Source organism: Aristolochia californica, unplaced genomic scaffold (assembly GCF_029961685.1).
Source record: "Aristolochia californica isolate CCGP_79_NKW_82.1479 unplaced genomic scaffold, dmAriCali1.0.hap1 SCAF_3, whole genome shotgun sequence".
In the NCBI taxonomy this organism is placed as follows: domain Eukaryota; kingdom Viridiplantae; phylum Streptophyta; class Magnoliopsida; order Piperales; family Aristolochiaceae; genus Aristolochia; species Aristolochia californica.
This window is the reverse complement of record NW_027181992.1, coordinates 14931807-14946048: the sequence shown is the minus strand read 5'-3', so window position 1 is coordinate 14946048 and position 14242 is coordinate 14931807. Positions and strand designations below refer to the sequence as shown.

The window sequence follows — 14242 nt, the reverse complement described above, 5'->3', positions numbered from 1 at the left end:
TTCATGACGAAAATTATACTTGAATGAAAGATATCAAAGTCTAATTTCAGAAGGAGTAACTTTTATGTCAATCTAATCTATATGCAAGGAGATATCCTCATTGGAGTTAGCAAGGGTCATATTTTAGAACGAAGCAAAACAAACAATCATAATAGCTTTAAGCCGAAGCTTTTTATGTCAAATTGGGTACCACATAAAGCATTTTGAGTATGTATTGAGCAACAAATTGTTAGTGATTCTGAGTTACATTTTGGGAACTATCAATATCAGAAGTACCAAAAGGTCAGTTGTGCCCAAAAATCTTTCCTTTTCCTATTTTGTCTCCTATTACTTCTCTATGCATTGATGTGAATTTAGTTTCTTTTTCTCCTAGAGTCCTAAATTTTTAGGCAAATTTCTCTTCTAATCAGAAAGCTTTGGTCAAACTCAATCACTCCATGATGTGCTCGTTCAAGGAATGTGATATTCTGTTCAATTTTTGTCTTTTTGTTATTTGGTTGTGCATCTTTCGCATCATCATCTCCAAAAATTATGCTCACCCCCCAAAAATTTTCTTTGAGATCATACTTGTACTTCTCTATGCATTGACGTGAATTTAGTTTCCTTTTCTCCTAGAGTCCTAGATTTTTAGGCAAATTTCTCTTCTAATCAGAGAGTTTTGGTCAAACTTAATCACGCCATGGTGTACTCGTTCAAGGAATGTGATACCCTGTTTAGATATTGTTTTCAATTTTTGTCTTTTTGTTATTTGGTCATGCATCTTTTGCATCGACTTATCCAAAAATTATACTCATCCCCAGAAAATTTCTTTGAGGTCATACTTGGTCAAATTGGTTTGTTAAGTTATTTTTATAGTTCTACCATCATAGTCTCCCCCATTTTTTCTCAAAAAAAAAAAAAATATTTCATTTTAGATTCGTTTCGAAGTATGAGTGTTGCAAATCGTCTCATTCTGGTTAAAGTTGTTTTTCTCTGGTACTTCAATTTATCATCTTTTGTTTCCATCACTTTAGAGTATTGCCTAGATCCACTACCTAAAAAGCATAGGAGTGTACCCAACATCCAACTTGAGTCGAGTCTTTTATTCTTCACTCAAGAGGTGATTTGTATTTGAGCTGCCCTTAAAAAGTGAGTAGTCTCTTTGTTGTGCCCTAAAATTGGGTCGTTTTTTCACCATTGAAATTGAGCAGAGTGTATTTTAGACTATAGCCATTTTGAATAGTGTATGGAGAGTTGTCCTACGGCTTAGAGTGATTTTTTTCTCCCATATTATGTTTTGTCCAAGTTGGATTTTTATGGTTTTTTTATGCCTAGCTTGAGGGGGAGAAGTAGCAAAAAAAATACAAGAAAGAGGTATTTTATTCTACATGTTGTGGTAATTTTTATATGACTAAAATATTCAAGAAGGGGAGAAACCAAAAGATGAAAATTTTACATCTATGAAGACTCCTTTCAACAAAAGAAAATTGAATACCAAGAATATTTTTCTTTGCAAGCTGAAGTTAAAAATTCCAACTTGAGGGGAAGTATTGAAGAGCAAGTACAGGAGAGTCTTACATGACTCTCACAACAATAAATCTCATAGAGCCAAAATTAATATGGTGGAGTCTAAGAAGAGACTCATGGATGGAGGTCTCACAGAAAAGTTTCAGTTAAAGGTGTTTTAGTTATATTAGTCTTTTGTTTTTGTTCATTTTAAGTGTTAGACTTTGGGTGTAACTTGGACAATGGTTAGTTTAATTATAATATGATTCTACTTGTTTCCTCTATTATAAATAAAAACTCATTGTACTCAAACTACAACAAGTCAGTGAAGTATTCTTCTTTTCCAAAAGTTCAACAATATGAACTTCATTCTTATAGGACGGTTGCCACCAAAAACATAAAACCATTTGGTAGAAAAAGAATTGACCACTGCTCCACCCCTCCCTTTAACTCTCTCACTCTCCCCCTTTAGTATGTTTTTTATTCACAGGTCAGGTTGAAAATGTGCTTTGCAGTTTGCCATGCATCTTGAGACACTCATTTGATTACTCTTTGACATAGCTCAAATCAAACATGACATGAACATGGCATTATATCCAGGCTTGAATCTTGGGGTATTGCCAAATATGGCTGCAGGTTGACAGACTGAAATTGAAGGCCAGGCAGACAAAACCTGAATAAATTGATGGAATTCAATCCAGTCCAAACCTTCATTTTGGATTTTGCTTTGTAGGACTCCACATATTCACAATATACCTAGGTTTTAAAACCCAATGTAGTCACTAACCTTGATATTTAAAATTTACCTAGGTTTTAAAACTCAATGTCGTCACTAACCTTCATATTCACAATTTACCTAGGTTTTAAAACCCAATGTAGTCACTAACCTGGACAAGGTAGCTGAACTGTTTCAACTTGTTGACCCACCACCGGTTCAACCAGTGTGATACAGTAAATTGACATAATATGTATAAATATAGAAGAAATATAAATGGAAAAATATGTCAAATATAACCAGTCTCAAAAATTAATCATCAAGAATAAATTTAGCAAAAAGAACTCTATAACAAGTATTTAACTTTAGTTTCTTTTTTGATAAAGTATAACTTTAGTTTCTTTTTTAATAAAGTATGACTTTAGTTTCTCAAAAAAACAACAAGTATAAACTTAAAATTTTGAATATATTAATTACATAACTCACATAACAATGTAAGTAATCAATCTAACTTGAATAAAATGCAAGATTGGGTATTTCTTCATTTCATATTTCCTTCACACATGTTGCAGGATAAAAAGTATACATAATCATGCAACATCATCAATAAATAGGTATAATGTGTTATAAATTGCACAAATAGATTTATTTAATAAATAATTGATTTCTCATTGACAAGAGGGTGTGAACGGCTATCTAGATACTGTTCTTACTAATTAAATTCTCAATCAAAGTAAAAATTCAACCCAAAATCCCAACAATAGGTGATTTCAAGAGTAGACAAGGGGGAACTAGCTCTTCATAGAGAAATAGAGAACTGAGTCAGAGATTGAAGAGTAAAGACTTAGAATGGAACTATAAGAAGCTACAGGCATGCGCACAAGCAGGTATGAGATTGTGCCCTCCCTTTAAGAGGGCCAGAACTGGACCGGACCATCCAGTCAAGTTCACTAAAAAATTTAGAAACAGATCATCCAGCACTTAATAACGTGGTCTGCCTTCCATGTCCCAGTTGAAATGGTTCAACTGGCTGGACTGGATCAGGTTTCAAAACACGGCAATTTACTAACCCAATGCAGTACATCAATGTGATGCTACTCGTGGTATAAGACACAGACCGTCTCAACATGGACATTATATGGACCATACAAAAAAATTCACCTACTGAAAATCAGGTTGCCCTTCTTATGATCAAAACTTGTTGTGATCACACACAGAGGCTTTGCAAGACCAGTTTTTCTCTTGTTATAGTGGAAGGTGATTCACTTAATGTCATTGAGTAGGGTCATACACCCTTGAAGGCTTCATGAGAGTTTGAAGAGTTCATCATATATTCCATGATCATCTTGCTGGCCCCCTCATCATTGAAGGCAACTCTAACGTAGTTGTTCGCTGGTGCTCTTCTCCTTTCGATGAACCTCCTTGGCACCATCGGGCTACTTTTCGTGACATCAAAGATATTTCATCCACGGTTTCTTGTTTTTGGTCCCATGTTCCTAGGTCACCCAATTCTGTGGCTGATAGTCTTGCAAAAAATTGAGCCTCCTTGCATTCTCTTGTTGTAACCGGATTGCTCCTTTAATTTTTGTTTGTTCTTCTGTTCCTTAATAAACACGCACCACTTTCAAAAAAAGATTTCATCATATCCACTACCTTCCTTTCCATCTCTTGGATACAAACCTCTCATATCAGTGACCTCTCTCTGGACCTTTTGGCCCAAGATAGTTTCAATAATCATCTTCTTGCTGTACAGGCTAAATTTCTATTGTATTTGACTATTCCAATCATGTTTCCTACATTGAATAGTTGTATATAGCTCCTTCTTCTAGTCAAATACTCACCAGCTTAGAAAAGAACCATACCACTGCCCACAGAGATTCATAGTATAATGAATACATACACCATCTTCCATAGTACCGAACTCAGTTATTCATTAACTGAGGCAATATTCAGATGATGTCTTCTTACACAGTGAACATAACATAATAAATTAATCATGCATCAAATAAATTGACTCAAAATATAACACATAAATATGCTCTTTCAAGCTTGAATTGGCACAGTGGAGGGAAACTCAAATTTAGATATATCACAAAGAAGAATAAATCAATGGCAAAAGCAATCCACAATAAGAAGATTCCAAACAAACTAAATATTTCAAAGAAAAAAAAAGGGTTTTTGTGTGAAAAAACATTTAGGTACCATTCATGTCTAATCCTCCCGGCACAAGAAGATCTAACCCACAGGATCAATTACATTGAAATTCCAAGGTACAAGTACAGCTAGACTTATACTCTAATGTGTGACCATAAATGGACCAGGAGGTGACAAAGCACCACGATTGAGTAGGAGAATCCAGACACTCTTTAACAACTGAGAGTTAAAGCCAGATGCAAAACATTCCACTTATAGGCAGAGACCTTGCCATAGATTATTGTTTGAACCTTTTTCACAGTGCATGCTGACAGCTTGCAGATCTCACTTAACACATCAATGCTCACTATAAGCATTACTTCCAGAGGAAAGAAATCTGTCTCTCAACCAAATGCTATACCAGTGTACAGTTGTTTAGCATGACTTAGAAAAGAAGCATTCCTTTCTCTCAACCATGTTGCCGAATGTTAGTACGTGATATCAACTTTCATGGCCTCATTTGAACACATGCAAAATGATGCCAGAACGAATATTTCTCAACTACCAGATAAATGTTTTACTGCAGGATACAATGAAGCTTGGATGAATTTCATGATTGCTTGATTACCAATTTTCCAAAAACGATTGGGGGAAGCCAATAATAATGCAGTACAAGATGCTTGCAGGAACACCACTCAGAACAAAGAATGATGCTTACAGAAACTCTGAAAGTAAGTTGGTTATACATCCTTAATGATAGGTTTCTCTTATGAAAAAAGCACACTGGTATACAAGCTATACTTAGGTAAAGAGTAGCCAAACTTCTCCAAGATGATTTTTCCTCTTGTCATCACATTGATCATCTTGTGAAGTAAGGAATAAAATGACTATGTTCACTGATAAATAAACATAGAAAGAAAAAAAAAAAAAATACCTCAACTAACATTTTGCCATGTTTTTCTGACACATGGGGGAGTAGACGTGATACCAGTTCCTGCTGCCTCGACCCAGTAAAAAGACGTGACCCATGTATACACCTCCTGCTTCTTATCTTCCTAGACTCCAACCATCTCCGATGCCCATCAGACCGGTAAAATTTTCCATAATAGAACGAAAGTACATCCCCCATATCTTTATTTTCAACAAATCTTTTCACTTGAATGAGATTTTTCCCAAAAATATAAAGACCTAGGAGAAAACACTCTTGATCAAAATCACTCCAAGGTCCTCCCAGCATACCAGGCACAGGATGGAAATTATGCCCTTCCGACTTCTCATCAAGTTTATTTTTCTTCTGGTCACCATGCAATATATCTAAACGGGTGGTGTCACAGGTAAACATGACTGGGTCAAATTTAACATGATCAATCACATTGCAGATCCACATAATAGGGATAGACAAACCAAATTGGACAAAGCAATCAACATCTTCAGTGCCTACCAGCTCAGATTGGTTTTCCATCAGCTCAATGCTGTATAACTCTGTAGTTAGTGGAGGGATTTCCACCTGGTATTGAGCTCCTATTCGAGGAAGAACCTGTGGGTCTCCATAGATGTCATCTAGTATATCATGAGCAGGAGAAAGCAATGGGTCCACAGAAGAATCTTGTATGCATCCCTCTCCATGGGCTAATTCAACTTGTTTGGCTGGATCTACCTGTAGAAGGGCCAAGAACAAGAACCAAAAGTTATCATCCAGCCACCACTGACAGAAAAATCAGTGTGGTGAAGACATTAACTTGCCAAAAAAGAAAGAAAGCTCCTAGTAGCTTGAAATCAAACACAAAGGGCCTGAGCAAACAAAGAACATTTGATAGTATTTTATAGAGTGCAGACACCAGCAAGACATTTCTTGTCCTCCAGATCCAATCCAAGGATAAAAAATAAAGGAAGTTATCCCAATTAATAGCTTTTTGATTCTTGCAATCAGGATATGATGAGTGGATCCTGTCATTTACCAACGAACAAAAAAGAGTTGTAGGTATTCTAACTTCAATGAATCTACCACAACCAGATGGTTCTTAAATACTATCAGCTGTAAACCATCCAAATTATTACCCAAGAGTAAAAGCTCTGTCAATCAGCCAAACAAGGATATTTTCATTTTTACATAAATTTTCTGCTTCTTCGGACACAGCAATAGAGCTTGCACCATCTCTTTTAAGGAGAAGACAAAGACGAACCCTGGCCCATCAAGCTTTTCAATCAAAAGGAAGTGTTATGGAATAAATAAATAAAATAACACGAAAGTTTTATCAAACTTCACATCTTTTGTTTCTAAAGCTGGCCGTTTACACGTTTTCAGCATCGGGCAGTTTTAAAGATCAGATAAAGTCTTGCACTGGCTGATACAATCAAAACTCACAGGTGAACAAATCTGGTGCTTCACCTGTGCAAGTGTACCAACATAGTAAGATGTGATCTGCTAAAGATTTATATTCCCTACTTTACCTCAAGATGCCAAGTTGGTCTTAGATGGATATCTTGAGAAGTTTAAAGTATAAATTATTGATAAGTCATTGCATGCCTCTAGAAGAACTTCTTACTCTACTTCCGGAAAAAACAGATGCGAGAAATGAAATGCTCATGTACTGGTTCACAGGTTGCTGCCAGAGGATCAAAATCCCCACATTGGAAAATCAAATGAAGCATAAAAACTTGCCATTTGACAGGCCCCCATTCTAAACATAAAATCAGCCATGAAACATTCCATATCAGCTTAAACCATAAAAATATAATTGATCCATTTTCCATTAAAGGCTCATATAACTAATTCTTGCATCAGATTTGTAGGAATTGACTTAAGACCCCGGAATTAAATTTTCAAACTATCAATTTTCGGAAATTTAGTGAGTTTTCAACTGCTGCACACAGAAAAACTACAGTATGTAGAAAATCAGTAAACCGCAAATGAGAACTAGTTTAAAAACACTCAGAGAAACAAACTCAAACTAATAAGGGAAAAATGAAGTCCACTCATACATTGAGAAGGACAAAAACTCCAATCAATTGCTGAACAGAGAACTGCAGTTCTAATAAGGATTTTCAGCAAGATAAATTCCCAAATCTTCACCACAACTCACTTCTTGGAGCAAACATTTAGAGGGACGACACCGATGTGAATAATGAGCATTGACAAATAAACGGACATTAAAGGAAAGACATACCACAAGATTCTGAACAGAGGAACAGTCTCTGATAAGATAGGACAGAGAAAGAGATAAGTTTACCATTGATCAATCGAATGAAGCGTCAAAAAAAGTAACCATGACAATCTATCACTTAAATACACACTATAAAAATGCAACAAAACCAAATCAAAATGAGAATTTATCGCGAATATGTGTAGTAAATGAGCATGAAGAAAATATAGGTATCCATGAAGCATATTAAGCGTATGAAGCATTTGACTGAAGATTTACAGAGAATTAAACAAATAAGTACGAGTTTTAAACTACAACATGACCGAAATGACCAGCCGGGCGAGAATTCCCACGCGACCCACCAAATCTTTACGGTCTTCCTACTCTAAAACAATAATCACTCTAATGAAGCTACATTAAAACGTCCTCGGGAGCAGACCTGTATAAAGAAAAGGCCAGAGAAAGAACAGCATGCAGAAGCAAAGAAAAGTAGTAAGAATACGAGGATGTCTGACCTCCATTAGAGAGCTTCAACGTCGAAACCCACGTGAAAAGACAAACTTTTGAAAATGGGTATCGATCCCTGTAAACATATTGACCTCGATTGTCAGCTTCTACGGTGGAAATAACACAAAAAGGTAGATTAACACAAAAACTAAACAACCGCGAAGAGATAGAAGAGGGAAAGACAGAGGGTGACGAAGGTTACCTTGCGTTTAAGAGAGGTGTTTTCTCATGGAAGAGGAGAGGGAAAGAGAGGGAAGAAACGAGAGAGAGAGAGAGAGAGAGAGAGAGAGCAGGAGGAGGAAAATGAAAGAGCAATCGTTCTTTCAAGGCCGAAAAATAAAAAATGTAGAATACGAGTTTGTTGAGAGCAACAGAGAGAAATAAATCAGTGTGGGGAGAAATTGTACGCAGGCAGCAAGGATTTTGACGCTCACATAAGGATCCCCCGTCGGCTCCTTTTAATACCTGTTCTTAAACATAATTACCAATAACGCCCTTATCTACATGCACAGTTCACAGAAACGCAGAGGACAAAAAAGCAAAAATCAAGTTAGCGACTGAAACATATTACCCAACAAAAAAAACAAAAACTCATTCTTCAACTTCAGATTCCAATTAAATTCGAAAATACCAGATCGTTGCTTTCAAGTTTCATCTCTCCGGGTTCCCTCACGAGACCCTCATTTCATTATCTGCTTTCAATCGTACAGTCGAACAAAAAAAAAAAAAAAAAACAAAGAGTCCAGAGTCCAAATCAGAACTAAGGAATATCATAAAATAACTACGTACGTACAAAGCTCTCCACCGAAAAACCCTAACTGTATAATTTGATCGGCCAAACATGAAAAGATGAGAAGCGTTTCTGTTTGTGGCTGCTACAGCTGACCTCTGAAGGCTGAAGCGCAGACATGCAGTCATATTTTTAAACCTGGGCGCCGGCAAAATCAAAGAACTTTCGAGGCTATTTGCGTCATTTCGCCGTCATTAGAAGTTTAACTTCCGAAATGAGGTTGTCCATCTGGGCACGCACGGATAAACCGGTTGCTTTTTCCATTGTCGCGCTATGTCTCGCGATACCGACCATTTTCTCACGAGTCATTGCCTTACAAAATATCAAGAAATAAATGTTTCTTCGAAATTTTATATATATACGTGTCAGCGGACCCCACTAGTCTTTTTGACACGTGGCAATAAAATCTCCAATTAATTATTTTTCATTTCAACAATTTCAATTAAAATTGTTTTTTCCCTTAAAAAGATTAGGGTAGAAACGTAGCCACAGTGGACCTGGTTACCAGCACCGCTGGTTTGGGCATCTTGAAGGCGACCATGATCCACAGATAACGGTGGACAAAACGAATGGTAAGAATGTAAATATCGTCTGGGTGGATGTCATTTAATGTACAACCATTTGAGGCTTGGAAGGTAGGCAGGAATGGTGGAAATAAGTAGAATGGTTAATAAGACGGAAAGATGTTGATCGTTTTCAAACGAATCAGGCGAAACACAATACACAACGCATCCAATGCTAGCATGTGCGAGTCTTCTCTACTTAACCCTAGTGCTTAGAATGGGCACACATCCATGTCGATGAAAACGCTTGAATAATTCTTGTTGATGCATCGTTGATCATAACAAGCAACCCAGCTTCACCGTGGCATATTTTTTGCATGGGGTATAACCATGACTACGTAACGATCAATCCTACTAGACTTCAACACAACACTGTGTTGTAGCAATCAATCTCTACTGATGACACTTAAGGGTCTATTTGGAACCCCTAGAAAAAAAAGAAAAAAAATAACATTATAGTTTAGTTTATAACATTATAGTGAGCCTTTGTGTTTATTCATGTCACACTATTGTTGGAAGTGTCATTGATGTAATTAGTTTATGTTTTTTGTCTCTTCTTCACTCTTACTAGGGTAAATAGTATAATTATAATATTATACTTTTATTATCTATAAATATAGCTTAAGGGGGAGGGTTTGTACTAAGTCTATAACCCCATTCTTCCCCCCTTTCTTCCTCATGTGCTCTCTCCTTTCTTCTTTCTCTTCCTTACCCAAGATATAATCCATGGAGTCCTAAAAATCAACATGGTATGAAAGCATTGATATTCGACTCGATAACTATGAATTTTTAGAATTCCAATCTTGCTATCTGCTTGGATTATTATTGTTGTCCTTCCGAATCTATGAGTTTTGAAATCTTGTTGCAGTAAAGATTATTGTTGGTGTTGCCACTACCAATTAGACTTTGAGGATATTTTTCTGGAGTCCTATGGTGTTGAAGATCAGGTAGTCGACTCCCTTCCAGTGTTGCCCATGCTTTGAGATCAGCTTTGGCATAATTATCCTGTCCAGAATGTTTTGCATTGTGGGATCATTCGAGTTGGATTGCACCAGAAACGAGGCCCAATAGAATTCAACCGTCACATTGAATTCCTTTACCCAAAACACGGCCAACGAGAGCTCTTGTTTAGGCTTTTCTGTTACCATATGTTAAAATGTATATTAAATATAATTTATGTTCATCATTGTTGTATAATTTGGGATATGTACATAGGGTTATTTGATTAGGCTTAATGGGATTGGGGGGGGGGGGGGGGGGGGGGGTATTGTCTTGGGCCCGTAGGCCATTTTGTAACAGGAAAACCTAAAGGTTAAATACTTAATGAAAGGGGAAAATCCCCAACGGAAACAATTTTGGATTGATTCTTATGTGCTTCGTTTCGTCGTGAAACCAAAGAGCTACCCTCTCTCTTGCGGATTCTTGGACTGTTCCGTCAGTCCCTAGATTTTACTTTGACATGGTATTAGAGCTCTGAAGAGTAACCTTTTTGACGCATATTTGTCCGACGGCCTGTGTTGTCCGACGAGTTTTTTTTTTTCTTCGCTTTCGGCATTGATTTCGGGCATTGTTGGAAACACTTGTCGGGGGGATTCCGTTGCCAGGAAGGAGGTTCTCGCCGGAAAAAAAAACGAATGGCAGAGGGTTCTCGCCGGAAGGGGAAACGAAAGGGCTTGTCAGAAAGTCTTCTCCGAGCTCGAAAAAGTTGTGGTTCAGTCGTCAGAAAAGCTCCATTGGTGGTTTCATTGCCGGAGAAGCTACGGGAAGGGGATTCTCGCCAGGAAACTCGCCAGAAGGGGGAACGAAGGTACGCAATTTTTTTTTCTCCCGCGTTCGATTCGACTGATTATTTGGCATATGGTTGTTTTGCAATTTGAGAACATTTGGGGGTCGATTTGAAATTTTTGAAAATTTGGGGGCTATTCTGGAATTTCTGAAGGTGCGAAGGTGTTTTTAGAATTTCTCATAGTTTGGGGGTCTAATTCGAATTTATGTTACCCTGGGGGTAAATCTTGGATTTTTGCAAGTATAGGGGTCTATTTGTAATTTCTGAAAAGTGGGGTGTATTTTGGAATTTCTTATCTTGCAGGGGTGCATCAGGAATTTTGTTAGATTCGACTTTATCATGTCAGCAGACAAGTCCGTTTTTGCTCCTATTCGGTTCACGGGCAAGAACTACGATACTTGGGAATTTCAATTTCGGTTATTTGTTCAGGGAAGAGGTTTATGGGGTCATATTGATGGGAGTGATCCGGCACCTGGCGATGCTGACGCATTGTCAAAATGGATCATCATGGATGCTAGAGTCATGACTTGGATACTTGGATCTCTTGAGCCTCACCTAGTCCCAAATCTGAGGCCCTACAAAACTGCCGCCGATATGTGGAATTACCTCCACAAGATTTATCGTCAAACCTGCACGGCCCGTCGATTTCAAGTTGAATATGAACTTGCAAATTTCACCCAAGGCAGTCGTTCGATTGAAGAATATTTCTCAGGCTTCCAAAATCTATGGGCTGACTACACTGACATTGTTTACGAGGATGTCCCTATTGTTGCTCTCTCTTTTGTGCAAGTTGTTCATACACCAGTAAACGGGATCAATTCTTGATGAAGCTTCGTCCAGAGTTTGAGATTGCTCGATCACATCTGATGAATCGTCATCCAGTGCCATTCCTAGATGCCTGTTTGAGTGAACTTCTCCGGGAGGAGCAGCGCCTCACTACTCAGACTGGCATAGAACCTTGCGTTCAGGCTGATCTCTTGGCTCTTGTAGCTTATGTAGCACAAGGAAGGCCTCAGGGTCGGGACAGCAGTTCTGTTCAGTGCTTCCACTGCAAGGCTTATGGTCACTTTGTTCAGGACTGCCTCAAGAATTCGGTTCTGTTTTGTAGCTACTGTAAGAAGTCGGGTCATCACATCACTGTTTTCCCTACACGACCTCCACGAAGGAAACCTACAACTTATCATACATCCACCGGTACATCTAGTTTTGCCACATTGCTGCTTGCCGTTTCGGTCCCTCTCATTCCTGTTCCACCAGCACCTGCCAGTTCCACCACTCTCTCTCCTAAAATGGTACAACAGATGATTATTTCTGCCCTTTCTACTTTTGGTGTCTCAAGTAAACAGAACCTTTCTGCTCAACCATGGTATTTTGATTCTGGTGCCTCTAACCACATAACCAACAATGTGGTATCTCTTTCGAATGTCAGAAAGTATGATGACAATCTGCACATCAACACTGCTGATGGCAACACTCTGCCTATCAGTGCTATTGGTGATCTCTCTCCATCTTTAGTTGATATCTTTGTGTCTCCTGACTTGTCGACAAACCTTTTGTTTGTTGCTCAATTGGTTGATAAAAACTGTAATGTTCAGTTTTCTCGCTTTGGCTGTGTTGTGCAAGATCAAGCGTCGGGGAAAGTGATCCCGAAGGGGCCTAAAGTGGGCAGGCTATTTCTACTTAAAGTCTTTCTATCCACTGTTATTCCACGTTCTCCTGTAATTTCTTTTGGTTGTAATGTTGTTGGATCTGGCCCTAAGTTGTGGCATAGACGTCAAGGCCACCCAAACTCAGTTGTACTTCGTACATGATTTAAATCAGGTTTATTAGGCAATCAAGATTGTACTTCTTGTGACACGTCTTTTGACTGTTCATCATGTAAACTTGGCAAAAGTAAAACTATATCATTTCCGCATCATGCCTCGCATGCCTCCCATTGTTTTGACCTTATTCATAGTGATGTTTGGGGAATTGCTCCCGTCATCTCGCATACACAAATTAAGTACTTTGTTACCTTTATTGATGATTTTAGTCGATTTACCTGGGTCTACTTCCTATGAGCTAAGTTTGACATTTTTGTCGTTTTTAAGGGGTTTCTTGCACTCATTGAAACCCAGTTCTCCACTCACCTTAAAGTACGCCGCTCTAACTCTGGAGGCGAGTACATGTAGGCAGAATTCCAAGAATTTCTTCAAATCAAAGGCATTATCTCTCAACGTTCTTGTCCCTCGACACCCCAACAAAATGGTGTTGTTGAGCGCAAAAATTGTCACCTTCTTGATATGGTCCGTACCCTTCTCATTGAATCATTCGTTCCTCCTAGGTTTTTGTGTGAAGCTCTCTCTACCTCCGTCCATTTAATTAACTGCCTGCCCTCGCCTGTATTGCATCATGTCTCTCCCTTTGTTAAATTATTCGGTTATTCTCTGTCCTACACAGATCTTCGTACGTTCGGTTGTGTTTGTTTTGTGCATTTACCTAACCATGAACGACATAAACTTACAGCTCAATCCGTTATGTGTGCATTTCTTGGGTATGCCGGTTCTCAAAATGGCTATGTTTGCTATGATCCTCAGGTGTGTCGAGTTTGTGTTTCTTGGAATGTGGTCTTCTTTGAAAACCAATATTTCTTTCCCTCTCAAGTTACTCTTCCGTCTACCTCTTTGTCTAGTTTGTCGAGTTTTGATGAGCCTCAACACACTACCTCGCTGCCCTCTCCTCCTTTTGACCTAGCACTTGCTCCTGCTCTCCTCCATCTTCGCAGATCCACACATAGTTCTCACCCTCCTGACCGGTATGGTTTTCCCTCCCCTGTATCTTTGGTCGCTACTTTGTCTTCTATTTCCATTCCTTCTGGATATAAACAGGCTATAGTACATGAGTGTTGGCAAAAGGCCATCCAAACTGAACTCCAAGCGCTAGAGGAGAATCACACCTGGGACATTGTGGCTTGCCCTCCTACTATTCGGCCTCTGGGAAGTAAGTGGGTCTTCTCTGTCAAGCTACGTTCCGATGGATTGTTGGATCAGTACAAAGCCCGCCTTGTGGCCCTGTGGAACAGGCAGGAATATGGGATTGATTATGAGGAAACTTTTGCCCCAGTTGCCAAGATGACCACAG

General features: G+C 38.5%; 1 protein-coding gene across 2 annotated transcripts in view; it reads right to left on the bottom strand.

The window, feature by feature from the left end:
* LOC137959019 (uncharacterized) overlaps nucleotides 1–8238 on the bottom strand; it is a 30365-nt gene extending 22127 nt beyond the window's left edge. The window contains exons 1-3 of one of the 2 annotated variants that reach the window (XM_068806275.1): nucleotides 8186–8238; nucleotides 7992–8059; nucleotides 5268–5990 (exon numbers count right to left, since the gene is read on the bottom strand). In XM_068806275.1, coding sequence (XP_068662376.1) covers nucleotides 5268–5990; nucleotides 7992–7997 — 729 coding nt within the window. In that variant the 5' untranslated portion in view covers nucleotides 7998–8059; nucleotides 8186–8238. The remainder of the gene's footprint in view (nucleotides 1–5267; nucleotides 5991–7991; nucleotides 8060–8185) is intronic. The other variant, XM_068806277.1, reaches the window with a different exon arrangement.
* Between the last annotated feature and the right edge of the window lie 6004 nt (nucleotides 8239–14242).